Raw genomic sequence first — 23,750 nt, forward strand, 5'->3', positions numbered from 1 at the left:
TGTTCATATTACAAACTCTATAAGTAAGGTTACATATTGTCCTCTGAGCTCACAAGCAGCCCTCTAACAGGCTCTGTAGGTTACCCCCTCAAATCTGATAAAGCAACACACTGAAATTTGCATGTTCTTGTTTGGCCAATGATAACAACCCCAGCACCTCTACAGGCTACAGGTTGCATAAGTGGTCATGTTCTATTACAGAACATGTGCAATGTCAGCAACATTAAAAAGAAGCAGGGTGCCGAGGTTAGAGGGCTCTGACTGCACTCTTAGAACCAGGGTTACTATTCATAACCTTCCTTCTACCTCCTACAGGCTTTGACCTTTAACAGGATTTACACGCTTAGGCGGCAAAAAAAAGCTTTCACTCCACCGACACAATACAGTTTCTGTGACTTCTGGTCATAGAGAAAAAGGTACCTACCAAAATTGTTGCAGGCACACTGTTGAAACAAACAAAGGGAGAAAATGTTCACAAATGTTCCATGAAAGAGAGCCTTTGAGGCACGTCCCTCATGCAAGAGTACACCTGGAGGATCCAAACCCATCAGCTCATAAACACCTGAAATGTTTCCACAATAACCAAGTCTCTGATGTCAACTGGGCTCTATCCCAAATGCATCACTTCAACAAATTAATAGCTTCACGCAGATAAGCGTGGGATGCAAGGGTTCCTCCTCTCTGTTACCCGCATGAGGGGTGAGTGAAAAAAAAAAAAGAATCAAGCACAAAGTTTGTGCCAGCATCACGGCAGTCTTCACAGAGAGCACCATAAGGGAAATCTGTCCTCACTGTGCTCATATGACTCACAAGAGAGATCCCAAGCACCACAGGAAGCTCTCACTGTACAACGGTTGACCTCTATCACTGCACTCCCGGCAGAAATCGCTTTAGGAGAAGGTGACTGAACAGCAGCCTCCCACAAACAACAGCATGACACAATTAAACCACTGATGTGTAAATCTTAATTGTGGAACACAACAGGCTTCTCTCCATCCAAAGCCTGAGGAAAGACAACACTTAGGGGAGTAAAGTAAGGCCCTCCTCAACATCATACTGTTCAGGAGTAAATCAGTACAGGGACTGGTAGAAAACAGAAAAAGTTGGTGCACAGATAAAAAACTAAGTATGACAAAGTAAAATTTAAACAGACTTAGGTGAAAAAATCATGACATATAAGAAGCGTGTGACTCCAACATCCACTGAAGGGATGAAAAATGGAGGTAGTCATAAACAGATGTGTGGACAGACGAAGACACTGTAACCTTTGTCAAGTTACCACATGAAACAAGCATGTAGATACCATATTTCTATTATGGTGTCTACGGGGTTTTCCAATGTTTTAGGGTTGACCCTTCTCTTTTAAGTGTCATGTTATCCTGTCATCTTCTTCTGCAATAGTTAAATGGCAGTCAACTCTTCATCTCAACGCCCAACTTCTAATATTCACTTGACAGGAGTGGATGGAAATAGGCATTTATAAAAAATTTCTCTTGATGATCTTCTGGAGATGGACTTCAAATGTGCACTATATCCACATAAGAATGGATCTTGAGAATATATTACTTGCTAAGAGGAGTCTGTGAAGGTCTTAGGAGTGGAAGGGAACCATGAAAACATGAGTAGTGTCTCAAATCACTCTCTATTAATTATTTAGTGCATTACATTAGCTATCTGCCATTTTATTTGAGTGTCAAAATTCTGAGTGGATTATTCACTATGCTGTGCCCTAAAAAATTCAGAAATGCCAACAATCCCATAATGCAATACGTCACATCTTACAGACGCCAAAATGACCAATGTACTACTCAAAAGATGACAGTGGTGACCCGAATGACAACAACAGTAATCATATGGTAATCATAATAATCACAATTTGTGTCCATTTTATAGGTAGTAGTGAATGAACATGGGGGTGATTTCAAACACAGCTAGGTACTCACCAGTAATGCCTGGCAGCAACACAGGGAGATGATGAAGGGCAGGAGACTTCCTCACTTCCCACCCGTAGGTCAGCATCGTAACTTGAGGGCCTAAAAGTCCTAAAAAGGGTAGACGGACGAGTGCAGGCAACAAGCAATGATGTAATGAGCATTTCTAAGCTGTGGGTCAGCCAATCCATTCTGATTGGCTGAAAATATACATGCAAATTTCAGTACACGCTGCGGGGGTGACTGAATAAGCCTGTCGAGCCCTCTCAAGGTCAAAGCCTGTACGAGATAGAACCAGGGGTGCTTAACACATAAGCACAGTTGACCCGCCTCTCAAAATCTAAAATAAGTGTTTATGCAGAGGATTACATGGGTTACACTCTATCGCACTTGTCTCTTCATCTAAATTTTAAAATTGCTCATGTTTCCTCTGCCAGATGATGGTATCTTTATGTGAGCGCAGAGAGCTGTGTTAGGCAGAGGTGAAAACAAACAAATGTGAACTCACTTCATTAGCAGAAGCATCAACGGGTGCTGATGCAGTGGCTCAGGCTGATGAGAGAGGTGGGAGGACATCCAGCTGTAACTATTTATAACAAGCTGAATGTTGAATAAAATACTATTAGAGTAAGTAGCTGTCAGTCCTAATGTGCAGTACCCGTTTTCCTGATCTGTAAGGATTAACCCACCCAGGAGTACAACCCTAGATAGCAGACGAAGGGCAGATAGATGATTCAGTTTTAGCTCTGGACGTTTACATTTCTCAGAGAATATCTCCACTTGATACAGAATGTTCTTACTTTTCAAAGTAAAGACAAATAGGTGTTTCCTAGCACTTTTATTTTCATGTTAAGTGTATTGTTCCCTGAAGCTTCTTTCAATTGGGCAGTAACAAAGTTGCATTCAGATTATCCTGTGCTTTGGTGGTTTTATAATTGCCAAATTAAATAAATATACCATAACTAGAAGATAAAAGAGTCTATTAGAAGTGCAAGTTAGAGGGTTATATTGCTGCAGTTAAACAGCCACGTAAATTCAGTTTTACAAAACACAGTGGAGGCAGATATTTCTCGGTTGGTACTGAGGTGGAACAACCAGTACAGTGTGTGTTTGATAATAAGGCAGGAAGCTCGCCGCGTGGCTTCAGATACCACCATTGTTTAAGATTTGGCACTGCTGCCTCCTCAGTGAGGCTTAACAACAACAAAAATGTTCAAAGTGTAAAGACTCAGTAAGCATCTGCCGCCATACAAAGGTCGAATGCACCCATTAGAGCCTCCCGAAGATCTGCGATTGCAGCAGCTGGAGTTTTGGATGAGTGAGGAAAAGGCAGAGCTTTACTGTGTTTCTGAAATACAACAAAGAAATTGAATTAAGAAAAGAATGTTTCAGAAGTTGGTCAGGTTTTTCCAAAGAGCCGGTATCTGTGCAAACGGTCTTCTCATTACACCGAGAGGAATGTTAGCCATTCTCCTCTGCCTTGTGTATTCCTCTCTCCTGACATGCCATGCTACCCTGGACAGACGTACAGTGTCACTGTTTGAGATGATTCAGTGCTTAACTTGATTTGCCTGTGAGCCATATTTATTATTATTATTTCTGTCTTGTTCATTCTCTCTTGAAAAACAAAGGAAGTGTAAAATCATGGTTGGCTGAGTTGTTTTTTACACGATGTTTAGAGCAAAATGTGTTATGTAAGGTCTCCATTTTGATGTTAATCGTTTGCTGCACTTTTGCTGAAACATATGCTGTGAGTGTGGTACTGTTGTGATTTGCAAAATCCGATAACTAAGGAGCACATTAAGATTTTTGGAGCTATCAGTGCACGCTGTTTAAAGTGTTTTGAGGGAACTGAAGTTGATGGTTATATAAGCAGACATGCCTTACCATTTTTTAAAAGACTAAAATGGATTGCTTATTTGGCTTTTGTTACACATTCTTGTATACGGAAAATAATACAATGGTAATAATAAACATTTTATTAAAAAAGGACTTTCTTTCCTGTAGTTTGTGGAAACTTCCTTTGTTTAGTAACTATAGAAAATAACCTTTTTCAGGTCTCTTATTTTAACAAAACCTAAGCTTAAACCTTTCAACTTTCTGAACTATGAAAATATATGAAAAAAAAGTCTGGAATAAATTCATATTGCATTGTTTTTGTCAAATGTAAAGTCTCACTCAAGTTTGACCTCGTAAATCTCTGAAGAGATACACACAAACTCTCCCCCAAATAGAAAAGTTACTGGATAGAATATTTGTTTAATAAACTCGATCATCAGTTTGACCCAGACTTTATACTCTTCAGTATGTACAATCAGTGTTGGTGTTGAATGTCAATTTAATCAACAAATTTCTCAATAAATCCTCTCTGTCTCTGGGAAGCAGCTGCCAACTCTGTTGTTTCTACAGCTCCGTCGTTGTGTACAGAACCACAGGCTTCGTAGCCAGAGGGCGTTCCAGATGCCGTACCATAACGCAACTTTGTTCTCTACGCTTATAGATTCCAGCAGCGAAAATGGCATCCCAAAATATGAGTGTAGAAGATGTTATGAATAAAGATACATCTTGCGTTGTTTTGTTTTCGCAGACTCAGATATTCAGACGTATTTATTTAAGGTAGAGTTTACGGCTGCATTTGCCAGGGGGGACCATACAGTAACTGGTTACTGGTTGCCCTCTTCCAACAGAAACTGAATCATTTTGTGGTGAATTTCAGAGACGGCACTTTTTGTGGAATGACTGAGAGTCGTGACAGATATGTCATTAATATGCATGAATGCTTTTTCTTCACTTGGACAGGGGTGTGCAGGAGACTGTCTTCATTATACCGACAATGATCTGGAAAAGACAACTTAAACCAGCAAGACACAGAGGGTAGCTTTTGAAGAGTGTTTGTGAAATCGGGCAGAGGTTGATATAGACAGCAATGTTGGACAAGTAGTTTTCTTAAGTGGGTGGTACAGGGGGGAGCGACTTTGCAAAGAGAACCGAACGATTTGGGGTATCAGAGTCGGTAGCTTGTGCGCAACACATCCTGATACATGAAGGCTCTGCTAGCAAAGAAACTAAAAAAAAAAATGTTCTTTCTCTGTCAACAATGACTGTACATCGACATAAAAAGTGGCAAATTAGCCATGAATGCTTAAAGCGATTTGTAAAACAACATTACACCGCTTGGCTGAGAAAAAAGGACATGAGTAAAATAGGTAAGAAAAGTGAATTAGTGTTCAGATTATGCAAATGAGCTGAAAGACAAAGCACAGCTGTGTTTAATGTTTTATTTGTGCTCATTTATTTGAATGCAGTAATATTTTTTAAGAAAGGGATTTATTTCAAAAGCAGTGATCTGTAATTTAGTAAAGAACTCTATTAGCTCAGCCTCTGCAAAGTTTTCTAAAATGCATTAGCATCTAGAACGTTACCTGCACAGTAATCTGGTGTTTTAGTGGAGACAATGAGACTGAAGTCTAGTGTCGTGCTTTATAGTATTTCCTCAAACAATCAGACATGTAAGTATTCACGCAAATATTGATGCAGTCTGCCACCAGGTAAAACTAATTGTATCTCTGTCACTGAGTGCTTCTGAATAATTTATAAGGTAAACTAAAAAAGGTTTTCTATTCTAGTGGCTGCTACAAAGGGTGATACTTGGCAAACGTAGCCTAATTAAAGGATTTAGGGGTTCGGCTTACGCGCAATAGAATCTGGTAAATGTAGGTTCTGCTAATTTTTGTGTGTTTGATATGTCTGACATTGACAAGCTTCACAACTAAAGGAAAACACTAAGGAGCATGCACTCCTTTAAAATAAAGACTTTTCAACTTTTCACTGCAAACATTTTAACTTGTCAAAGTAGGAAAACTTGTCATTTTTAAGATAACTGATTGTTCTGCTCTACAACATGACAGTGATGACGTGATGCAGGAACAATATCAGGATTCTGAAACTGAAGCGGCGAAATGGATCTCAACAATCATTCATTTTATTATTTGCACCTTTGTTGTTCCAACTATGATTGTTTTCTGTGAAAAAAGCCCGTCACTTAATGGTTTTCATGGTCATGTAAAATGGCCCCAAAGTACATCTTATAAAAAAAATTAATTCCATGTTAGACATTTCATGATCCCCCGGCAATTAACATCTTTACAAACTTACTATAGTTTATCCTGTGGTTTTAGACACATGCAGATTATCCATTGCTAAAATCTGATATAAATATCTTTAAATATAGAAGAATAAACAGTATGACAGGACTATCTATAATATTCTAGTAATCCCTACTGATACACTATCAAACCTGGTATTTTCATGTTTTTGAAATCACTATATAAACTGAATAAATAAATAACTTTGTAACTTTTATATCTTGATTTTCAGCAAAATGGAAGTTATTCAGAACCGCTCAGTGACAGAGATAAAATTACTTTTTCCTGGTGGCAGACTGCATCAAGATTTGGGTGAATATTTACATGTCAGATCGTTTGAGGTAAGACTAAAATGCAAGACGCCAGATTTCAGTCTCATTCCTCCACTAAAACACCAGATTATCGCACAGGTACCGTTCTCGATGCTAATGCATTTTAGAAAGTGTGCAGAGATCATATTTCTCTGCTAAATTACAGACCGCTGCTTATGAAATAAATCCCTTTTTTTAAGAAAATATTACTGCATGAAAACTAATGAACTGAAATAAACCCCATTAAAAACAGCTTCTTTTCTGCCTTGTCTTTGAGCTAATTTGTGTATTCACTTCTCTCTCCTTTGTTCTCACCTTTTCCAGATTCTTTTATGAATTGCTTTGAGCATTAAAAGGGAAATTCATTCATTCTTAAGTAAATGTACAATCAGTGTTGATGGTAAAAAAAAAATAAATTAAATTGAAACAATAAATTCTGTGCCAGTGCCAGTAGTGCCTACATCTGCAATGTGCACAATCATCTGATGCTCAACCACCAAATCCTTTGGTTATCTTCGCCAAGTCAGACAACATTGTTTCCAGAGAGCAAAAAACAACAAAGAAGGTGGCTATTCATGTAAAGGGCTACTAGTAGTGATCATATACTGTGACATTATTAGCTATTGTAAAGAAACAGGTATTAAGAAAACCGCTTGTTTATTGTTGCTGTTACAAAAGCGCCCGCTCGGTTGTCGTCTGCCCTCGCGGCCCTGCTACAGTTCATTGTCTTTTCCAGGTTTATTGTTGGTGTCCCAGAAAGAGGCTGCGGCACACCTCAATCCAGGTGTGGAGAAAACTTTATAGTAACGCGCACGCGAGCTCTCTCAGTTGGCCTCGGCAACAGATTCCAACAAAAACTAAAATTCATTGAGGCAGAATGATTCAGTTTATGTTGGCATCCAAAGGCAGTTTGATCAAAGGCACTTGCTCCGCTGCAATTCTTTGGACGCGTATGTAAATACGGCTGAATATCGAACTCTGCCAAAATACTGTAAAATATATCTGTGTTCATAACAACCTTCGCACATTTTGTGATGCTGTTTTTTCTGTTGGAAGCGTGGCTAGATGCAATGAACGCAAAAACAACAAGCTTTTGTTAGGTTTTTGAGACGCCTCTAGAGCGCCCCCTGGCTAATTCTTACCAGGGACAACAGTGATTTAACTTCTGCATATATTTGATATTAGAATTACATAATATATTCAGGTATACAGTATGTATAATATGAATTCTTTTGAAAAATGACTCACTTATTTCACATCTATTTGTCTAATATTATGTTCATAATGTTTAACATGCGCATGTTAGCTATATTTGCAGCAGATTACACAGTCTGGATTCTAGAAATGTAATGAAATTCAAAAGCTGACTTCCCCCAAGATCCACCACCACCACCTCCAAAAGATTAAGTGAAAGAGAAAGAGAAGCTGGTAAGAAACCGTCAGCGTCGAGCTCTGTCGAGCACAGTTGAGATGAATGTGTTAACTGCTACCTGTAATCTGTCAGTCGTCAAACCTGGCTCAGTGTCTTGTTCCGTCAGAGGAGGCAGCAGTACGTCTGCAGACAGAGAAGCCTGAAACAAAAAGCTTACTGCATTGCCACACTCAATGCATCTTAGTAGCTCCCCCAAACATCCATTTATTCATTTTCACATGACAGCATCAATGGGGACAACACGAAACGGCTTCACATCTGAACAAGAATTATTCATTATAATCTCTCTTTCTGTCTGTACAATTATTTATGTGCTTCAATTATGGATAAAGCGGTGTGAAAGGGCCAAACTCCAGATGAAATACAAAAAGTTTATGGATTTCAAAGGCAGAGCTGAGTTTTTCTGTGGGATCCCACTTGATAATTTTGGATTGCTCTTGGCAAAACCCACCGTGACTGTAAAAAGAATTAATTCTGCTTCACTGTATTGCTGGAGAAATACAGTATGAGTGCTATAACTGCAGCTGCACCATCTGATCCGCTGGCATAATGTTTTGAAAAATTAATTGAAACCGTTTGCTCTTCGCTTTATCTTTGCATTCAGAATATTTAAACAGCTGTCACACAACTGGACAGTTGTGAATTCTAGTCATTTTTTTAAAATTACTATTTTCCGTAGCTGCTTCAGCAAATGGCTTTTACAGCATGCAGAACATAATGTTACCGGTAACAGCCAGAAGAGATGGTTTTATTGTGTGTTTGGCGTAAAAGAAATCCTCCTGAATGCTAAAGTATGTAGAATTGCAGACGTTACCCTAGGTTAGCTCTAGCCATATGAAACACATGAATATAAAATCTATGGAATAAACCTGAAAACATAAACTTCTCTGCTGTTGTCAGCGATTAATCGAAATGAATTATATGTGCCTCATACACAGTATACTTCCCTCAAAATGTGGTCTATAACCCTAAATATAGAAAAAGACATGTTGTTTCTCAGGATAAAAAAAACACAACAGCAACAGTGACGTTACTAAATTATCAACCAGAACATCCTCAAAGCTAACAATTTTTTTTTTCAACATTACATTTTTTTTAACATTACACTAAGCAGGATTCCTCGCTATTTTTTTCCCATCTCGCTGCTCTTGATTCTTGACTTTCTCTGAGGATCAAACTTTGAAAAATGTAACAGTTTTAGGCAAAAAAAACGACCATTGACATAACATGATTTCATATTTTTTCAGCAGAATTGTATGGAAATTAAGGAAAACTGCATCATACTGGAAGATACAATTTGTAGAATATATATTCTAAAAATATGGAAAAAAAAAAAAAAAAAAGAATTTAAATTTGTTTTTGCTTTTTTGGGGTTGACAGTTAACTTCATATAAAGAATGAATCTACGGGGAAGATGTCCTGGAGTTAGTCACTGTGAGATTAACAGGCGATACAACATATTAATTAGTGAGCTCATGAGGCAACAGCAGGCCCATTTATATTCAGACACAGGCAGACTAATGTTAGCTGTTTCCAGACTTTATGCTAAGCTAACCAAACCTAACTATGTGTTAGCCTTAGCTTTGTATTTGGCATACAGATATTAGTGCGGTTTGCACTTTTCTCATCCAACTGTTGGCAAGACTGCATAAAACTATTCCTTTAAACGGAGCTTAATCTATTACTTTATTAGACCGACGCATCATGAATTTGATTTGTATTGGTTATCATCTCCTTAAAGAGAGATGACTGTAGAATACAATCTAATGTTGTTTCTAATGTTGAAAGACCTTTACGTATTACACCCGTACAATTATTGTAGTGGCACTTGTTTAATTAAATAACTACAATGTAAGAGCCGAAAGGCTTTTCGTGTCAGATAAAGGGACACAGCAGGAACACTTGTATAAATCTTTGTAATACAATAACACTGCAATAAATACCTTTGTGAAATCCTAATTGTCTCAAATAGACTGCCTAACACAACAGATCCGACAGTGAGACCAATGTCTTTTAATTGTCCTTCACAACTCATAAAACTCAGCGTTGCCACTGAAAGTAGGGTGATGACTGTAAATATTAAGGTCTGAGGACATTGTTAATGGATTCTCTGATGACACATTTCACCCAGGCACGGATTGTAATTGCTTTTTACATGACAAGTAATAGTGTGAGGGCTTTGGAGACGGTAAAAAAGTCCCTTGAAAATAGAGACCTATGAAATTAAACCTTGGTTTTCAATTTTCCCTCCCACAAGAGTTGAGCAATTAAATGGATTTAACCTAGTACTGTATAATAAGACATAAGTAAGTTTCAAAATCTATCTCAAGTATCAAATTTTCTGGAGGAGCTTTTCTTTTTTCTTCTTTTTTTTTTTTTTTTTTTAAATGTAATATAGTCCTGATTTAGCCAATAAGACCAGATGTTTTCTACACCCACTCTCTGTGTTAATGCTTAACCTCAACATAGTAGGTTCAATACACTAACACACTCACCTGGGCCTTTTCTATAATATTCATATGACCCTGGTGGGCAGCGTTTATTGTCTTCGAAAGGCTCATTTGACAGCTGCAGTTCATATTGATTAAACTGTTAAATTGACTTGGTTGCACACTCGTTTGTGGGACGAGTTGTCTGTGTAAAGAGCCTTTGTGAAATGTATTTCACTTCATCTAAAAAAATATCCTGATGTCAATGCCCTAAGCCCTTTGTAATCATGTACAAACATGCTTCTATTTTTTTCTTGTTTCATACATTAAAGGTTTTCAAATAAATATTCCCTCATCGCTGTCTTTCTCCCTCTGGATTTGGGATAAAGCGTGAATTACACAGCAGAACAGTCCTGGATAGCAGAGACAGAGATTACCCTCCCTGATCTTTCTACAGACAAGAAATAGTTCAGTGCAAAACCCTCCCTGAGGGCTTTGCCACCTCAGTACTGACAGCCTGCACATTAGCATGCACCACAGAAGAGAAAGAAAACGGTTTTATCCTTTGTGACCCACCACTTGACTTGAGAAAGAGAGGAATCGAGGAATCGAGTGAGCCAATGCAATGGATGTTCGGCCTGTCACCACACTGATCTGTACTCTGCAAAAGAAAAAGAAGAGACAAGGTTCAGCATAGTGCCATGTCAGAGGCATATGGCTCCAGTGCCAAACAGGTACTGTTTGCTGGCCTGTTTTCAAATGACAAGAGAAAACTAAAAGGGCTCAGCTCCCAAAGCAGCATGGATTTGTAGACTCGGAATATAAAGCTGTGTCTGAGATTTTGTTGGCTATTTACAAATAAAGGAACATAATTTGAACATACAAATGTTGTTGTTACCAAAGTTTAATTTGCTCATAATTGTCAATTATGCACAATAAATGTCAATCACATTAGCATATATCAAACAGGAAAAGAACATTCTTTCTCTCCTCCACAATTACCTGTTTTACCATCTTTTAACCATTTTTACAGTTTCAGCTGAAAGAATCAATCGATTACTTGATCAGCATTAAATTAACTGTGTCCATCACTGGTCAATCTTTAGTTCACTTATCAAACACAAACAAATAAGTCATCCTCCTTTTGTTGTTTGAAAATGCAGGAAAGCAGCAGAATATTTACTCAAGTAGTGGACTTAATACTATTTGAAGGCGCTATCTCCATTTTATGCTACTTCATGTTTCTCCTCCTCAACAGAACTGAAAAGTAACTAGAAACTAAATTACTAAAACTATACATTCAAAACACATGATGAATTTTTGAAATGTCTTGACTTATTCATAGTCGCCATATGAAAGTGTTAAAAATAGCTCCAACTTGGCATCATCAGTAGAACTAGTCTATACACAACATGTAGCTCTCACAGATCTTTTTTTACATAATTTTTGCTTTCGATATTAAAGTGCTTTTTGCACTTTTATTAAAGATATAACTTTTCAGAGGAAGATTTGTACACAATTTTAAATTGTACATTTCCATAGCTGTATTGAGTAAAAGATTAAAATATGTTCACCACTGCTCTTTTAGTTATGAACTCTTAGTTGTTTTTAACATTTTAAATGATTCATAAATTATTTGTGATCTGTTGTACAACGTAAATGTCATTTGCAGTCTTAATTACAACACTGTATATAAAAGGAGAAAACAAAACAATACAAGTCGATATTGACAATCTGATATTTGATAAGTCTTGATCCGTATTTTAACATTTGATATGACATAATTCAATTTCCTAATGAGTTCATTAGAAGATATGTAAGAGTAACATCTCTAAATGGCTTATCTGCTGCTATTTATCTTTCCATCCGCATTTTATCCAGAACAATAAAATGTGTAGAGTTTGAGGTGTTTGCAGAAAATTCCTCCTCTGGATGTAACTCCTTTAATGCAGGGGACCATGAACAGGACATACAAACTGTATAATGTCAAACAGGAAAACATACATTCTGTTCAGCTTCTACAAATTTTCTGTTCATTTTCCAAAACCATTTGGAATAATGTTCTGACTTGGTGCCGGGAAGAGCAAAAATTCAGTGAGTTAAAGGCCTGACTAATCTTCAGTGAGATTCACTCTGCATGCGGGGATGTTTCATGAGCACCCTGCTGTACCTTTCTTAAAACGATCACAATAATATCAGTGCTTGTAGCTAAAAATACTGCCTCCTCTTCAACCTCTGTCACTCTGCCATTTCTTATCAGGTTTGTTTTTCTGTGCGGTGGCAAAGTCGTGTTGAAAGTTCCGTCCAAGACCCTGATTTACTAAATGTCTCATTCGTATAAGCTGCTGCTTCACTGCCTAATTAAGAGGCATAAATAATATATCGACTCGTGTCAAATTGAACTGGCAGTACGTCTGCCCTGGATGCAGAGACGATGTGTCAGACCTCACTCAGGAGCTGATGTAAAGCAGGACACACACCTTGCACCGGAGAACTATGGGTAAAGGATGTGGGTGGGAATTGGAAGAGTGGGGTGGGAGGGGGGGGTATGTGCCGGTGGCGTGCAGCAGAGGAGAAATATTAAGGACGAGATTTAAGCATGACTTACGTGATCTAAACAATTTTAAAATTTGAAGGTTGGCTTCTCTGGCAAATGGGTCAGTGCCCATGGGGAGTGGTGGGAATGGTCTTGGTAGTGGCAGCCATGTTTGTGTGAGTTGTAATAAGTAGGTCAGTAAATAAAATGGAACTCGTCTGCCTGAACATCATTGAAAGCGATGATGGCAATGCTACAGCACGGATACAAAATTAAGAGTCATTATTACAAAGGTTTATAGAAGAATTGAGTAAATATATGCACTGTTGCTAATTCTGTGTCTTTAGCAGTAAAGTGCAAATACGGAGAAGATGAATTCATTCATTTTTCTCACTCCAAAACCATAAACCTTTAACTGCACATGTAATTTGTCACATTTTAAGGACAACAATATCCTCTCGCTGTATGATAAATTAGCCCTCTGTTTGTGTGTTGCAACCACTGCAATATTACATTGTGTGGCCAGATGCCAACTGACCTTAACAGCCGACTCGGAGATGAACCCAATGAAGACAAAGTGGACAAAGTCCTCCCAGGCTTCAGGCGCATCAGGAAAGATAATCTGTTTCTAATGTTATTTTGTCACCTTCTCTACTCGGAAAATTACAAAAGGTGAAAAATATGTTTTGTTGTTTTTGCCCAGAACCTTATTTGGTGGTTTTCATGCAATTTACTGCTATTTGTGGAGTTTCTAGTCTGCTCACCATTTCAGGTCTGACTCTAACATAATTTGTTTGAACTTTCCACATTTTCAAATTTCCTCTTTGCCTCTCTTCAGCTGTGTGTTCTGCTCAGTGAGCCTTTAACTGTCCTAGATATTTTTTTTAACCAGACAGCAGGTTCACTTGACATCACAGCAGTACATCAAATAGCATTTTCGTAACTGTTAGACTCCTGCACACATATTTCAAGCCTATTTATGGTCACTTATCTTCACACCTGATCCCAGTTCTCAGCTCATGGAGAATAAATCCAGCACTCAAATAAAAACAAATTTAAATTTCAGGTCAAATTGGGGGACATCTATGACTGATACAATGATAGCTGAGGTAAATTTCATACAAACTCGTACATATATTTATATAATTTAGTATATTAGCTTTTTATATAATTCTTCCTTGTAATAAAATCAACACTATTTATGAAAAGAGAAGACTGAAAATAATTACTGAAATAGTCAAAAAATTGTGCTGTGAAACTAAATTTCTCCTTAGCATCAGAGCAAGTTGTGAAAGAGTAAGGAGGAGTGTCAGAGTGATGAAAAATAAGATGAGTGAAGAGGAAAGCCAGGGAGGGAAGGAATGAGAGGATTTATTGTGAAACCTGTCCTCTAGTCCTGTCTGATAATCTGGAAGCAGTGGGTGGGTAGACAGCAGGAAAACACTATATTGATGGGACTGTTTACGCCATGCTCAGAAAAAAAAAAGTACCAAAGTACAGAAAACGAGAAAGTGAGAAGGCATGCGGCTGCAGACTCCAGGAGGAAGGAGAGGTGTGTGTGTGTGTGTGTGTGTGTGTGTGTGTGTGTGTGTGTGTGTGTGTGTGTGTGTGTGTGTGTGTGTGTGTGTGTGTGTGTGTGTGTGTGTGTGTGTGTGTGTGTGTGTGTGTGTGTGTGTGTGTGTGTGTGTGTGTGTCTCATTAGTCTAAGCCCTTCAACTGCCATTAATATCTGAACACACACATGAAGACATGTGAGAGGTACCTGTGGGGCAGCAGGGTGGCTCAGTTTGGTGCTCATTGGTGCCGACTGCTCTCTATCTGTCTGAAAATAAAAAATGAGATAAATGAATAATAGAAATGAAGCAGTCATGAATAAATGCAGGTCCTTAACCTTACTGTTGGATCCAAGCTGTGAATGTTCAGTCAGATATTCCTGTTATCATTCATAATGTCTTTCTGTTTTTACACTGTGCAGGTTAAAAAGCAGCACTTGACCTGAGCTTCAGCAGTTGGTATCAGTACTGCTGTTACATACTTCAGTTTGTAACCGTATTTATTTGTGTACGTGCTTGAATGTGCATAGTAGACAGATGAGAATAGATGTGATTAACTAAAAGTTCACACAACGCCTCATACCTTAAACCTACGAGTAGGCTGGACAACAGGATGGACCGAAACTATCAATGATTGATTCAAACCTGCTTGTTCTTATAGAAATAGAAATAAGAAATACAGCCTTCTGTGCTGTTCATACTGTACAGATGTTATAAAATCAGATAAAACAGTTGTCTAATGTCGATACATATTTTTAACCTGTTCACTTTGTCATTAGTACTTTCACACAGAACAGGAAAAATTGCAAGGTAAAAACGGTACGTTTTATTTTTCCAATAGGATATTAATTTTTCAGAACATTTGCATCGCAGTCGGGACAAATAGTTTTGATGCAAAATATTCACCAGTGAATTTTCCTGTTGTAAATTTGTCACGCCCCTGTTATGTAAAGACCTTTAGAGTCAGTCAGGTTAGTGGCTCCGTGAGGCTGTAATCAAGACATCATGGTGCTTTGAGCTAAAACGCTAACTTCAACATGCTAACATACTTACTTGGACAATGTTAACGTGTTGATGTGTTACCATGCTCACCATTTCACTGTTACCGTACATTTGTTGATTTGTACCAAAAAGGTATAACGGAGGAGGATGGGAATTACATTAGTTTTGCAGGAATTTGGTTAAAGACTAAAGAACAAGAAAAATGCATCGTCTGTACCGGCGATGACGTTTGATTTAAAGTAAAAGTTAAAAGTCCAAAGTTAATAGAATTCCTGTTTATCCAGTGATGGTTAAGATATTTCACTCAAATTCAAATATGTAAACCTCCTGAGTTTGGTGATACCAAAGGATGATGTTTGTACAAAATTTTGTGCCAATTCAGTCAATAGCCGTTAAGATATTATAATGGCAAGTGAAAACGTTGACCCTGAATTGGTGCTAGATGAAATGTCAGAGGATAAATAAAGTTATTAGGATGAATATTTTTATCAAATTAATAACCCTGTTGTTGAGCAGTCTGGACAATTGCTGACTGATTGGGAATTTTAAAATGTAGCAGGCCAAGGGACAAATTTATGAAACAAAAAATATAAATTATTATAAATTTTGAGTTTTAATCATTTAATCATTTTGACATTTGAAAATACAAAAATCCTGTCAGGCCAATATAATATGTAATAAGCCTTCTTTAGTTAAAAGTGACCTCACTCATATTCTACTCATATTTTATTAAGTCGTCTCCTTGACTCATCCAAAGGCATCTGTGTTCACAGTTAAGCTTCTAAAAACACTGTCTTTACCCTGAATAACTTAAAGAATGACACAAAGCGTTGTCCGCATCTGCACTGTGAAGATTAAAGCTCCTGTCTAAATTGAAGCTAAACGTTAGCCATTGTCAAGGTCACAGTAATAATTTTGAGTGAAACAGAAACCTCAGTGGGAATATGAAATTAATCTCTGTATACGTTTAAGCAGTGCTCAGCATTATTCTCCTTAGAAGGTCCCAGGAGCATCTCTGCAGTACGCAGAGATAAAAGACTCCAAAGACAATGGTTCATACTATCTGAAGCTTTACCTCTGAGAAATTTTTAAGACACCAAAGTGTATTGTAATTGGACTCACTCCAGCACAGAGAAACTACTGCAATGAGCGCTGTTCATAAAATACCTGTCCTCACCTCTTTTAAATGCAGTAGTTCATTAATATCACCATTTATGTATAGTTCTCTGTGAGGGACGTGAACACCATCCTTATTAGTGTCCAGGCTTTTCAACACCCAATTATCAGTAATGGAAAAAGGCCAAAGGCACAGTTTCTTAAAAGACAAACTGCATTTTGAGTTTCTGTCACAATATTAAACATTAAATCATTGTGATTTTACCGATTTTGTATTAGTTTAGTCATTAGTGAAAAATATTTCAACATTTCACATATTATCCATTTCTTCAATTAGTCACCCTTTTAAAGAAAGACTTTTAGAAGTTTTTGATAAGCTAAATAGTGCAGAAACAATATGGATTATCACTTGAATCTTATTGATATTTGATTATGTTCTGTATCAGTTCCATACAGATTCCAATTTTGATTATGTTCTTTGGTTTACTCTTGATTTTGTATAAAAAAAAATAAAAAAAACATAGCAACATTTTTCCAGCCAGAGACTAAATTTACTTTTCATTATGCATGCGTAATAAAATGACTACTTACACTGTCGATGGTCTTCTTTGGTGGTTTGTGATTTTTGTTTTTACAAACATACTGTAGATAGAGCTCCACATTAAAGGGTTAAAGACAATAAAGGGGAATCTCTACGTCAAAAAAATAAAGAAAACAGTCAAGAAACAGGAGGTACATGCAGTGCTTGTGTGTCCACGTGCTAAAAGAGACAAAATCTTAGTTTATGGTGAGCAGTCCGAGAGTATAATTGGTTTGACCTTTAGGACAGCCACTGCTGGTTAAAATGTTTGATTCAGTCAAATATATGTGATAATAAAATATACCATCCTCTACAGAGATCAAACAGGGGTGTACTGCCATGTCACTCCTTATGGGTGTCATATCCACTGAAGGAACCATAATAAGGAACTTGGTGTTCCTAAAAACTGTGGTTCAGATGATCCTTTTTAACTGTTGTTAGTAGTTTGGACCACCGCCATCAGAGCTGCAGCTCCATGCACACTCTATTAATAGTTACTGATAGCATGAAGGCAGCATCTCTGCTGTAAAGAGGCAATCATTGTTGAATACATGAAGTCACTGGGACCAGTAGATGAGGCATTTGGTAATAAAAAAACACAAAAAAAAGGACACGCGAGACACGTACTTCAGGACCTTCAGAACCATTTCAGGTATACTGGTGTCTCATTCACCAGTGACTGTAAAATGGATGGTGAGACCGACTTCAAGATACAGACATTGGTAATAAATGGACTGCGAGGTCAAAGCTGAGCTGTAAATCAAAGATATCAAATTTCTACTCAATCCTTCTTCCAGCTCTCGCCTGTAGTCATGAGTGCTCACCAAAGCGTGAGATCACGGATTCAAGGTGTCAACGTGAGGGCACAGCGTTGCAGTGACGAGCACTCAGATCTCAGTGCTGCTCAAACCATCAAGGCAACAGGACAAAAAAAATACCAAAACTGCTTCAAATGTCGCTGAAAAAGATGAACAAACATCAGCAGAAACTATTGTGTAATCTTTACTTTCACCATTTTATTAAAAAGTATTAACATGTGATCTGATATATATGACAGGATTGTTTAGAACAGAAATATACAGCATTTTTTGATAGAAGTAAAATTTCAGTGAGAGTTCATGGTTTCCAAGTAATGATTGATACAGGAGAATAAAATCATTTTAAAGCCACATTAAAGCATAAAACCGTGGATTACATGTCCCAGCAGGTTTCGAAAGACTTGATGATTCTCAGCGCTTGCTAGATGAAGCTGCTGTGAGCCTAACCGGGAGCCAGACAAAATGTATGGATGACAACCTAAAGCCTCGAGATACTGCTGGAAAAAAGGCTTAAAGTTATTTCACAAAATTATTACGGTGAACAGAAACTCTAAGTTTGTTGGACTTAATCACATGCTCATCTAAAACACTGCTGACATCTGGGAACATAAACCCATTTTTCCACTGCCGGTAGCGGCTCTACTTTACTCATCTCTACTCATTGTTTGGTAGCAGGTACTTTTCTGGATTTTATTTCCACAACAGACATTCCCCCCTCAATACAGCATTGTTACAAAAGTGACGCCGCAAGAAACTGCACTGACATCTTTTTCAACGCAACACACATATGAACAATGGAGGATAAAGAGGGGATGCAGTTTCAGATTCAGTGAATAAGACAAATTGCGCCTCCTATAAGCCTGGCGTAACAATGGCGGGTCGTGCCTGTGATGATTCTCTCTGATTAATCACTGAGTGTTCTCATGTCACCTTTTGTTGTTGGTTCAGTTTGCCTGGAACCTCAATGGCAGTGATACCAAAAAAAATACAAGGCACCAGGGACTATCCCCAACAAGTGAGTAGAGTTGAGCTGAGTTCCACCATCAGTGGAAAAGAGGCGATGGTGTCGTTGGTGAAAACAGAACCAACAAACGACAGAAACCCCGACAGGTTGTAAATAAGCCGACACTTGCTCAGATCTGTAATCTGTAATCAATGTCTGGTATAGACAGTTTGGATCATCATTATACTGTTTCCTAACAAGTTTGACTATCCTGGGGAGTTTGTTTACAACCTGTGTGATCATTCAACTGCTTTTTAGCAAAGTAGTTGCATTCCAGGATCTTTGCATTGATTTCAGTGAGTACCCCAGTAGAACAGACTGAACCGACAAGCTGTAGTAAAAAAAAAGTTTTCCTTTAAAGACAACTGAGTAAAAATAGAGCCACATGTAATGCAGGGATTTATTTTGTCAAATGACAAATTTACTCTCCAAACAGGATATTAGAAAGTAAACATGGTGTTCAACGTTGCGGTGCCTGCAGGATGACACCTCTCTGAAGGTGGGTGCAGTATCACTGACTCCGGCACTGTCATCAACATTTGGTTTTTTTCTTCCTTCCTCTAAATAACACTGTGTAGCAGGAATAAACCGCATAAGAAATCAAATTGAACTCCTTTCTTTAACTACAGAAGAACCAGTATAACCTGGCATCGACTGTATAGTTAGCATCAAGGCTCCTTTGTCTCTGCGTCTTGTGCCTGTCACCTTGTTAGAAACTGAACGCCATTCTTTAAAGGTGTCATTAACACATTAGTTCCAATGAGAATAGCTCTGACTTTGAGGGTGACAACCTGTAATATAATTGGTTTCGGGGAGCCGTCATGACTTGTTAAGAAGTGAGACAACTGCATTACGCTTGTTAAGCACTGACTATTGTCGTTAGGAAATCTCACCCAGAAACAAAAGCCACAACAGAAGACATTAAATCCAATGTAAGAAATGATGAGGATAATGAATCACATTTATAAACCTTGAGCTTCAAGCTCCTCAAACAACTTTGACTGCATATCATGATGAGCATCTCACTGTCACAATTACTGTGCATGCTTTAACATAACTGCAAGGTAGCTTTTACAATATGATCACATATGATCAAACAGTGTACTTGAGGGAATTGTACCTTAGGCTAGAAAAAGCTGCAACCTTTGGTAAAACAAAAGATGAAGTCTAATTTGCGTGTTGCATTGCTCATTTCCACATTAAGAAATCGTGACAGGTCTCACACAGACATTTGTAAGTACCAATTAATTGTAATATACCATCATAAATTAAGGTCATATTGTCTTAGAATTATGTTTGCATCATTACAGAACTATTGTTAAAACAATCTGTTATAAATCTTTCTGTACACTTGAACACATAGAAAAACATAATGGAATGTCTCAGTTACACTGCGATCTATTTACAGTAGCAGCTTTAATGTTTTTGTCTGGTTTAGTTCTGTGCTGTGAATGCATACATGAATATATGCTGAATATGAGTAATCACATTTGGTCATAAAGAGTGCCATTTTCACTCCTGCAGCATCTAAAAAGGGGATATTTTTTAGCTCTACAAATAGTTCCCCAGCATATGTGAGCCAAAGAGTCAATTTTCAGTACCAGTGAGTACTTTTCTCTCTCAGCCACTGACCAGACATGCATGGCAAAATATGTGAAACAAATTATTTTACTTTTCTCTGCATAGAAACCTGTCATCAACACACCAGCAGCATGCAGTCAGGTAGCAGGTAGAAGCAATTGGATTCTTCCCCACCAGTGGCTCCAGGAGCTATCGGCCCCTATCCAGGCCTATGAAGGCAGAGGAAGATTGAGTTTGAAAGATGATAATAGACTCTTGAAGAAACTAATCTATTTCTAAAGAAGAAAGTGGCGTGAATTCTCTCACTTACCCCCCCACTTCCACCTGCCCTCCCCTCTCCTTTCACCACCTCTATCCGCTGTACCATTACAGGTCACTTTTACCATTGAAATATACCAATTAAATGGATTCCAGACTGAAAGGTAGCTTTTATAAAGAAGAGAAGCAGATGTCTTGAGTTATTTTTTTTTGTTTTGTTATTAGAAAAATTTACAACATACAGTACATACCTGATAGTATAGTGTAGGTTTCCCACAATTATTTGAAGCACAGTCTGAAGCACTTATGTATAAAAAATACCTGTGTTGGTTTATACGCAGAAAAAATTCGTAAGAATAAAAGGCCATTTTAATTTGGCTTTGTACAAACATTGCAGCTGCAAGAGCTGTGGGGAACACTGAAAAGATGTACTACCTGGTGTAGTGTGACATGAGGAAGCAAATTAATGCTTTTATACCTACAGATGAGTTTTAATGTGCAGAAATACAATAAAACATTTACAATATATTCTGTAGTGATTTTCAATATGGTCTGTTAAATAAGTCACTGTTAGAGTTGATGAATGCCAGGTAACTGATAAGAAAATGATCAATTAATGTTTGCAAAGCCACCATATGCTGTTTTATATAAGCCACGGAGTCTTGTCATTTCCACACGGTCATTAGTGTTCATTCCTACCATGTCCAGCAGTGTGTGGAAGTGGAGGTCCGTGATATATCGGCGCTTGTTACATCCACTGGCCCTTTTGTTTCTGGATAAATAAGCTTGAAATCAAGTTTAAAAGTTTCATGCTGCAAAAAGGCAGCTGTTACAAGGCCAGGAACATATGTAAGCAAGGCAATACCAGGATCCAGATGGCTCCTGTCAGTCTGAGGCTCCTGGATCTGCCCTCCATTTCTGAATCTTTGACAGGTGGATGATGATAATGATGATGATGTTTGTGATCACTGGTCACATCTGGATTCACTGAGGAGAGAGCAGAAACCACCATTGCCAGTCAGAAGAATGCTCATTATCAATATAACATCATGGAAGTGTAGTGAAGTGTTCGGGCCACAGTAGGTAACAAAAATAAGAAAGAAAATGTTAAAAAAAAAAAAAATTGGCAGTTGTAACAGTGAAAGTTAAGACATAAACCATTCTATCACTTCCGAACACCTTACAGATTTTAATCATTCCTAATCTGCATGTTTTAGGTTTTGTTTAGTTTTTTCTCGTAATTATAACTGCAGCCGTAATGCTGTGCACAGCTTTCACAGCTGCAATACTTTAGTGCCCTAACTAAACCATCAAGGGAGTTTGTAAACTTTCCACTGCCCTATTTATAGTGACCTGATGCAACTGAGGAGCACCTTCAGCCTCCAACTCAGCCCCTCGTGATTCAGCAAAGAGCATCTTGGGTGCTCCTTTGTGTCAACAGCCACCAGAGTGTGTATGCAGAGGTTTTATGGCTGATTGCATGCATGGGCATGACAAACTATGATAGTAAAAATCATCAGAAGGATTATAGGGAAAAAAAAAATCTTGTAATTTCTGCACAGATTTTGTAGATCCTCTGAGATAACACTTCTATTTTTGTAATTCCCATTCAGGAAATTGTGACTTATAACATTGAACAAAAATAACAGCCTGAGTGAAACTTAATGAGCAGGTGGCAGTGCAGTTATGTGTTTTAAACTCTCAACTACAAAGATATCCAAGTTGGTAACAACTTATTCTCTACTCTACGTACTACAAATGGTGCACCAAGACAGTAACTTCTGACTCCGATGCTTCTTTCTTCTTTGATGCTCCCAATAGGTCATATAACTGTAAATACAAAACACTCCATGCAGATGATACACTATTTTATATCACTTTTATTCCTAATGAATCGGACTAGACTTGATACAGTTAGTTGCATCACAGATCAGTCAAATCAAATAGACCTAATGGACTAATTTTTCTATGACCTGTGTCTACTTTTAAATAAAGTCAATGGTCACAAGAGGTTACAGCAAATGTTTCAGAAAAAAAGTATTGTTAAGCAAAGAAGGCTTTCTTTCTGCTGAAACGCTGGAGGACTTCTTCAACCATGTAGCAGGACATCCTTTTCAGCGCATAGAGTATCAGGTCATCCTGAAGTTACAAGAACTTACGACGCAGGACACCACAGATCTACAGATAAACTCCCAAAAGCTTTTACGTAATAAAAGTCACCAGGCCGAATAAACAATCATTAACTCCCCTTTTGGCTGTGGTTTGACTCAGTCTCATGCTGTGAACCAGCTGACCTCTGACCTTCCGTCAGCCCCACAAGGTGAAACTATCAAGACAACTAATGTCTGCTGCCCTATGGCTATTATTATTATTTGACTTTGACGGGCCGACCTGAAATTTTGTCTGTCCTATCTTAACACCTGGGAGATGAAAAGTTATCAAAAGAATTTGTTTCCGTTGAACCCGTGGCAGGGCAGCCATTTTGAGCGTCTCGCCATGAAACTAAAAGTTGCTGTAACTTTTATGTACATATTCCGATCTTCCTCAAACATTACACATCTTTGATAAAAGTCCCACCCTGAAGACACCTGTATGGTAATATTCAGTCATAGTCCCAGCGCCCCCTGCTGGCAACAGGAAATTACATATTTCATACGTTCACGATCTTCGTCGAGCTGGCATCAAATCGGGTCAGAATAGCCTTAAGACATTGATGATGATATATTGAGAAGCCCGTGCATATTTGTGAAAGGGCGTCACCAGGGGGATGCGGCAATGTTTGATGTTTCGCCATGCCAGGAAATTGATGTTTAAGGTCCAGGGATGTTTTAAACCTCACAAAAGGTGAATATTTTGCATTTGAATTACATATTGTTTATTTCCAGAGAAAGAAACCTGAGCACTCTCCTGTAGACACCTTTGGGTTCTTCACACTGGTTTTAGTCTTTCTAAAATGTGTCATTGAGCCCAGTCAAACCGCTGAATAATAATAAGCCCTTACAGGTAATATCCTTGCTGTCAATCCATCACAGTTGGGCAGGTGATGTGGGGTGAT

The 23,750-nt window shown here is 38.0% G+C and overlaps 1 protein-coding gene across 1 annotated transcript in view; it reads right to left on the minus strand.

The window, feature by feature from the left end:
• Window positions 1–18,052: 18,052 nt before the first annotated feature.
• Window positions 18,053–23,750, minus strand: part of gpc5a (glypican 5a) — a 123,012-nt gene continuing 117,314 nt past the window's right edge. The window contains exon 9 of the mRNA XM_069697752.1: window positions 18,053–21,682. Within this exon, the coding sequence (XP_069553853.1) occupies window positions 21,525–21,682 (158 nt within the window). The 3' untranslated portion in view covers window positions 18,053–21,524. The remainder of the gene's footprint in view (window positions 21,683–23,750) is intronic.

Source organism: Brachyistius frenatus, unplaced genomic scaffold (genome assembly GCF_029030835.1).
Source record: "Brachyistius frenatus isolate BFR_SWC_R1_liver_20210118 unplaced genomic scaffold, ASM2903083v1 Contig_24, whole genome shotgun sequence".
NCBI lineage: Eukaryota > Metazoa > Chordata > Actinopteri > Embiotocidae > Brachyistius > Brachyistius frenatus.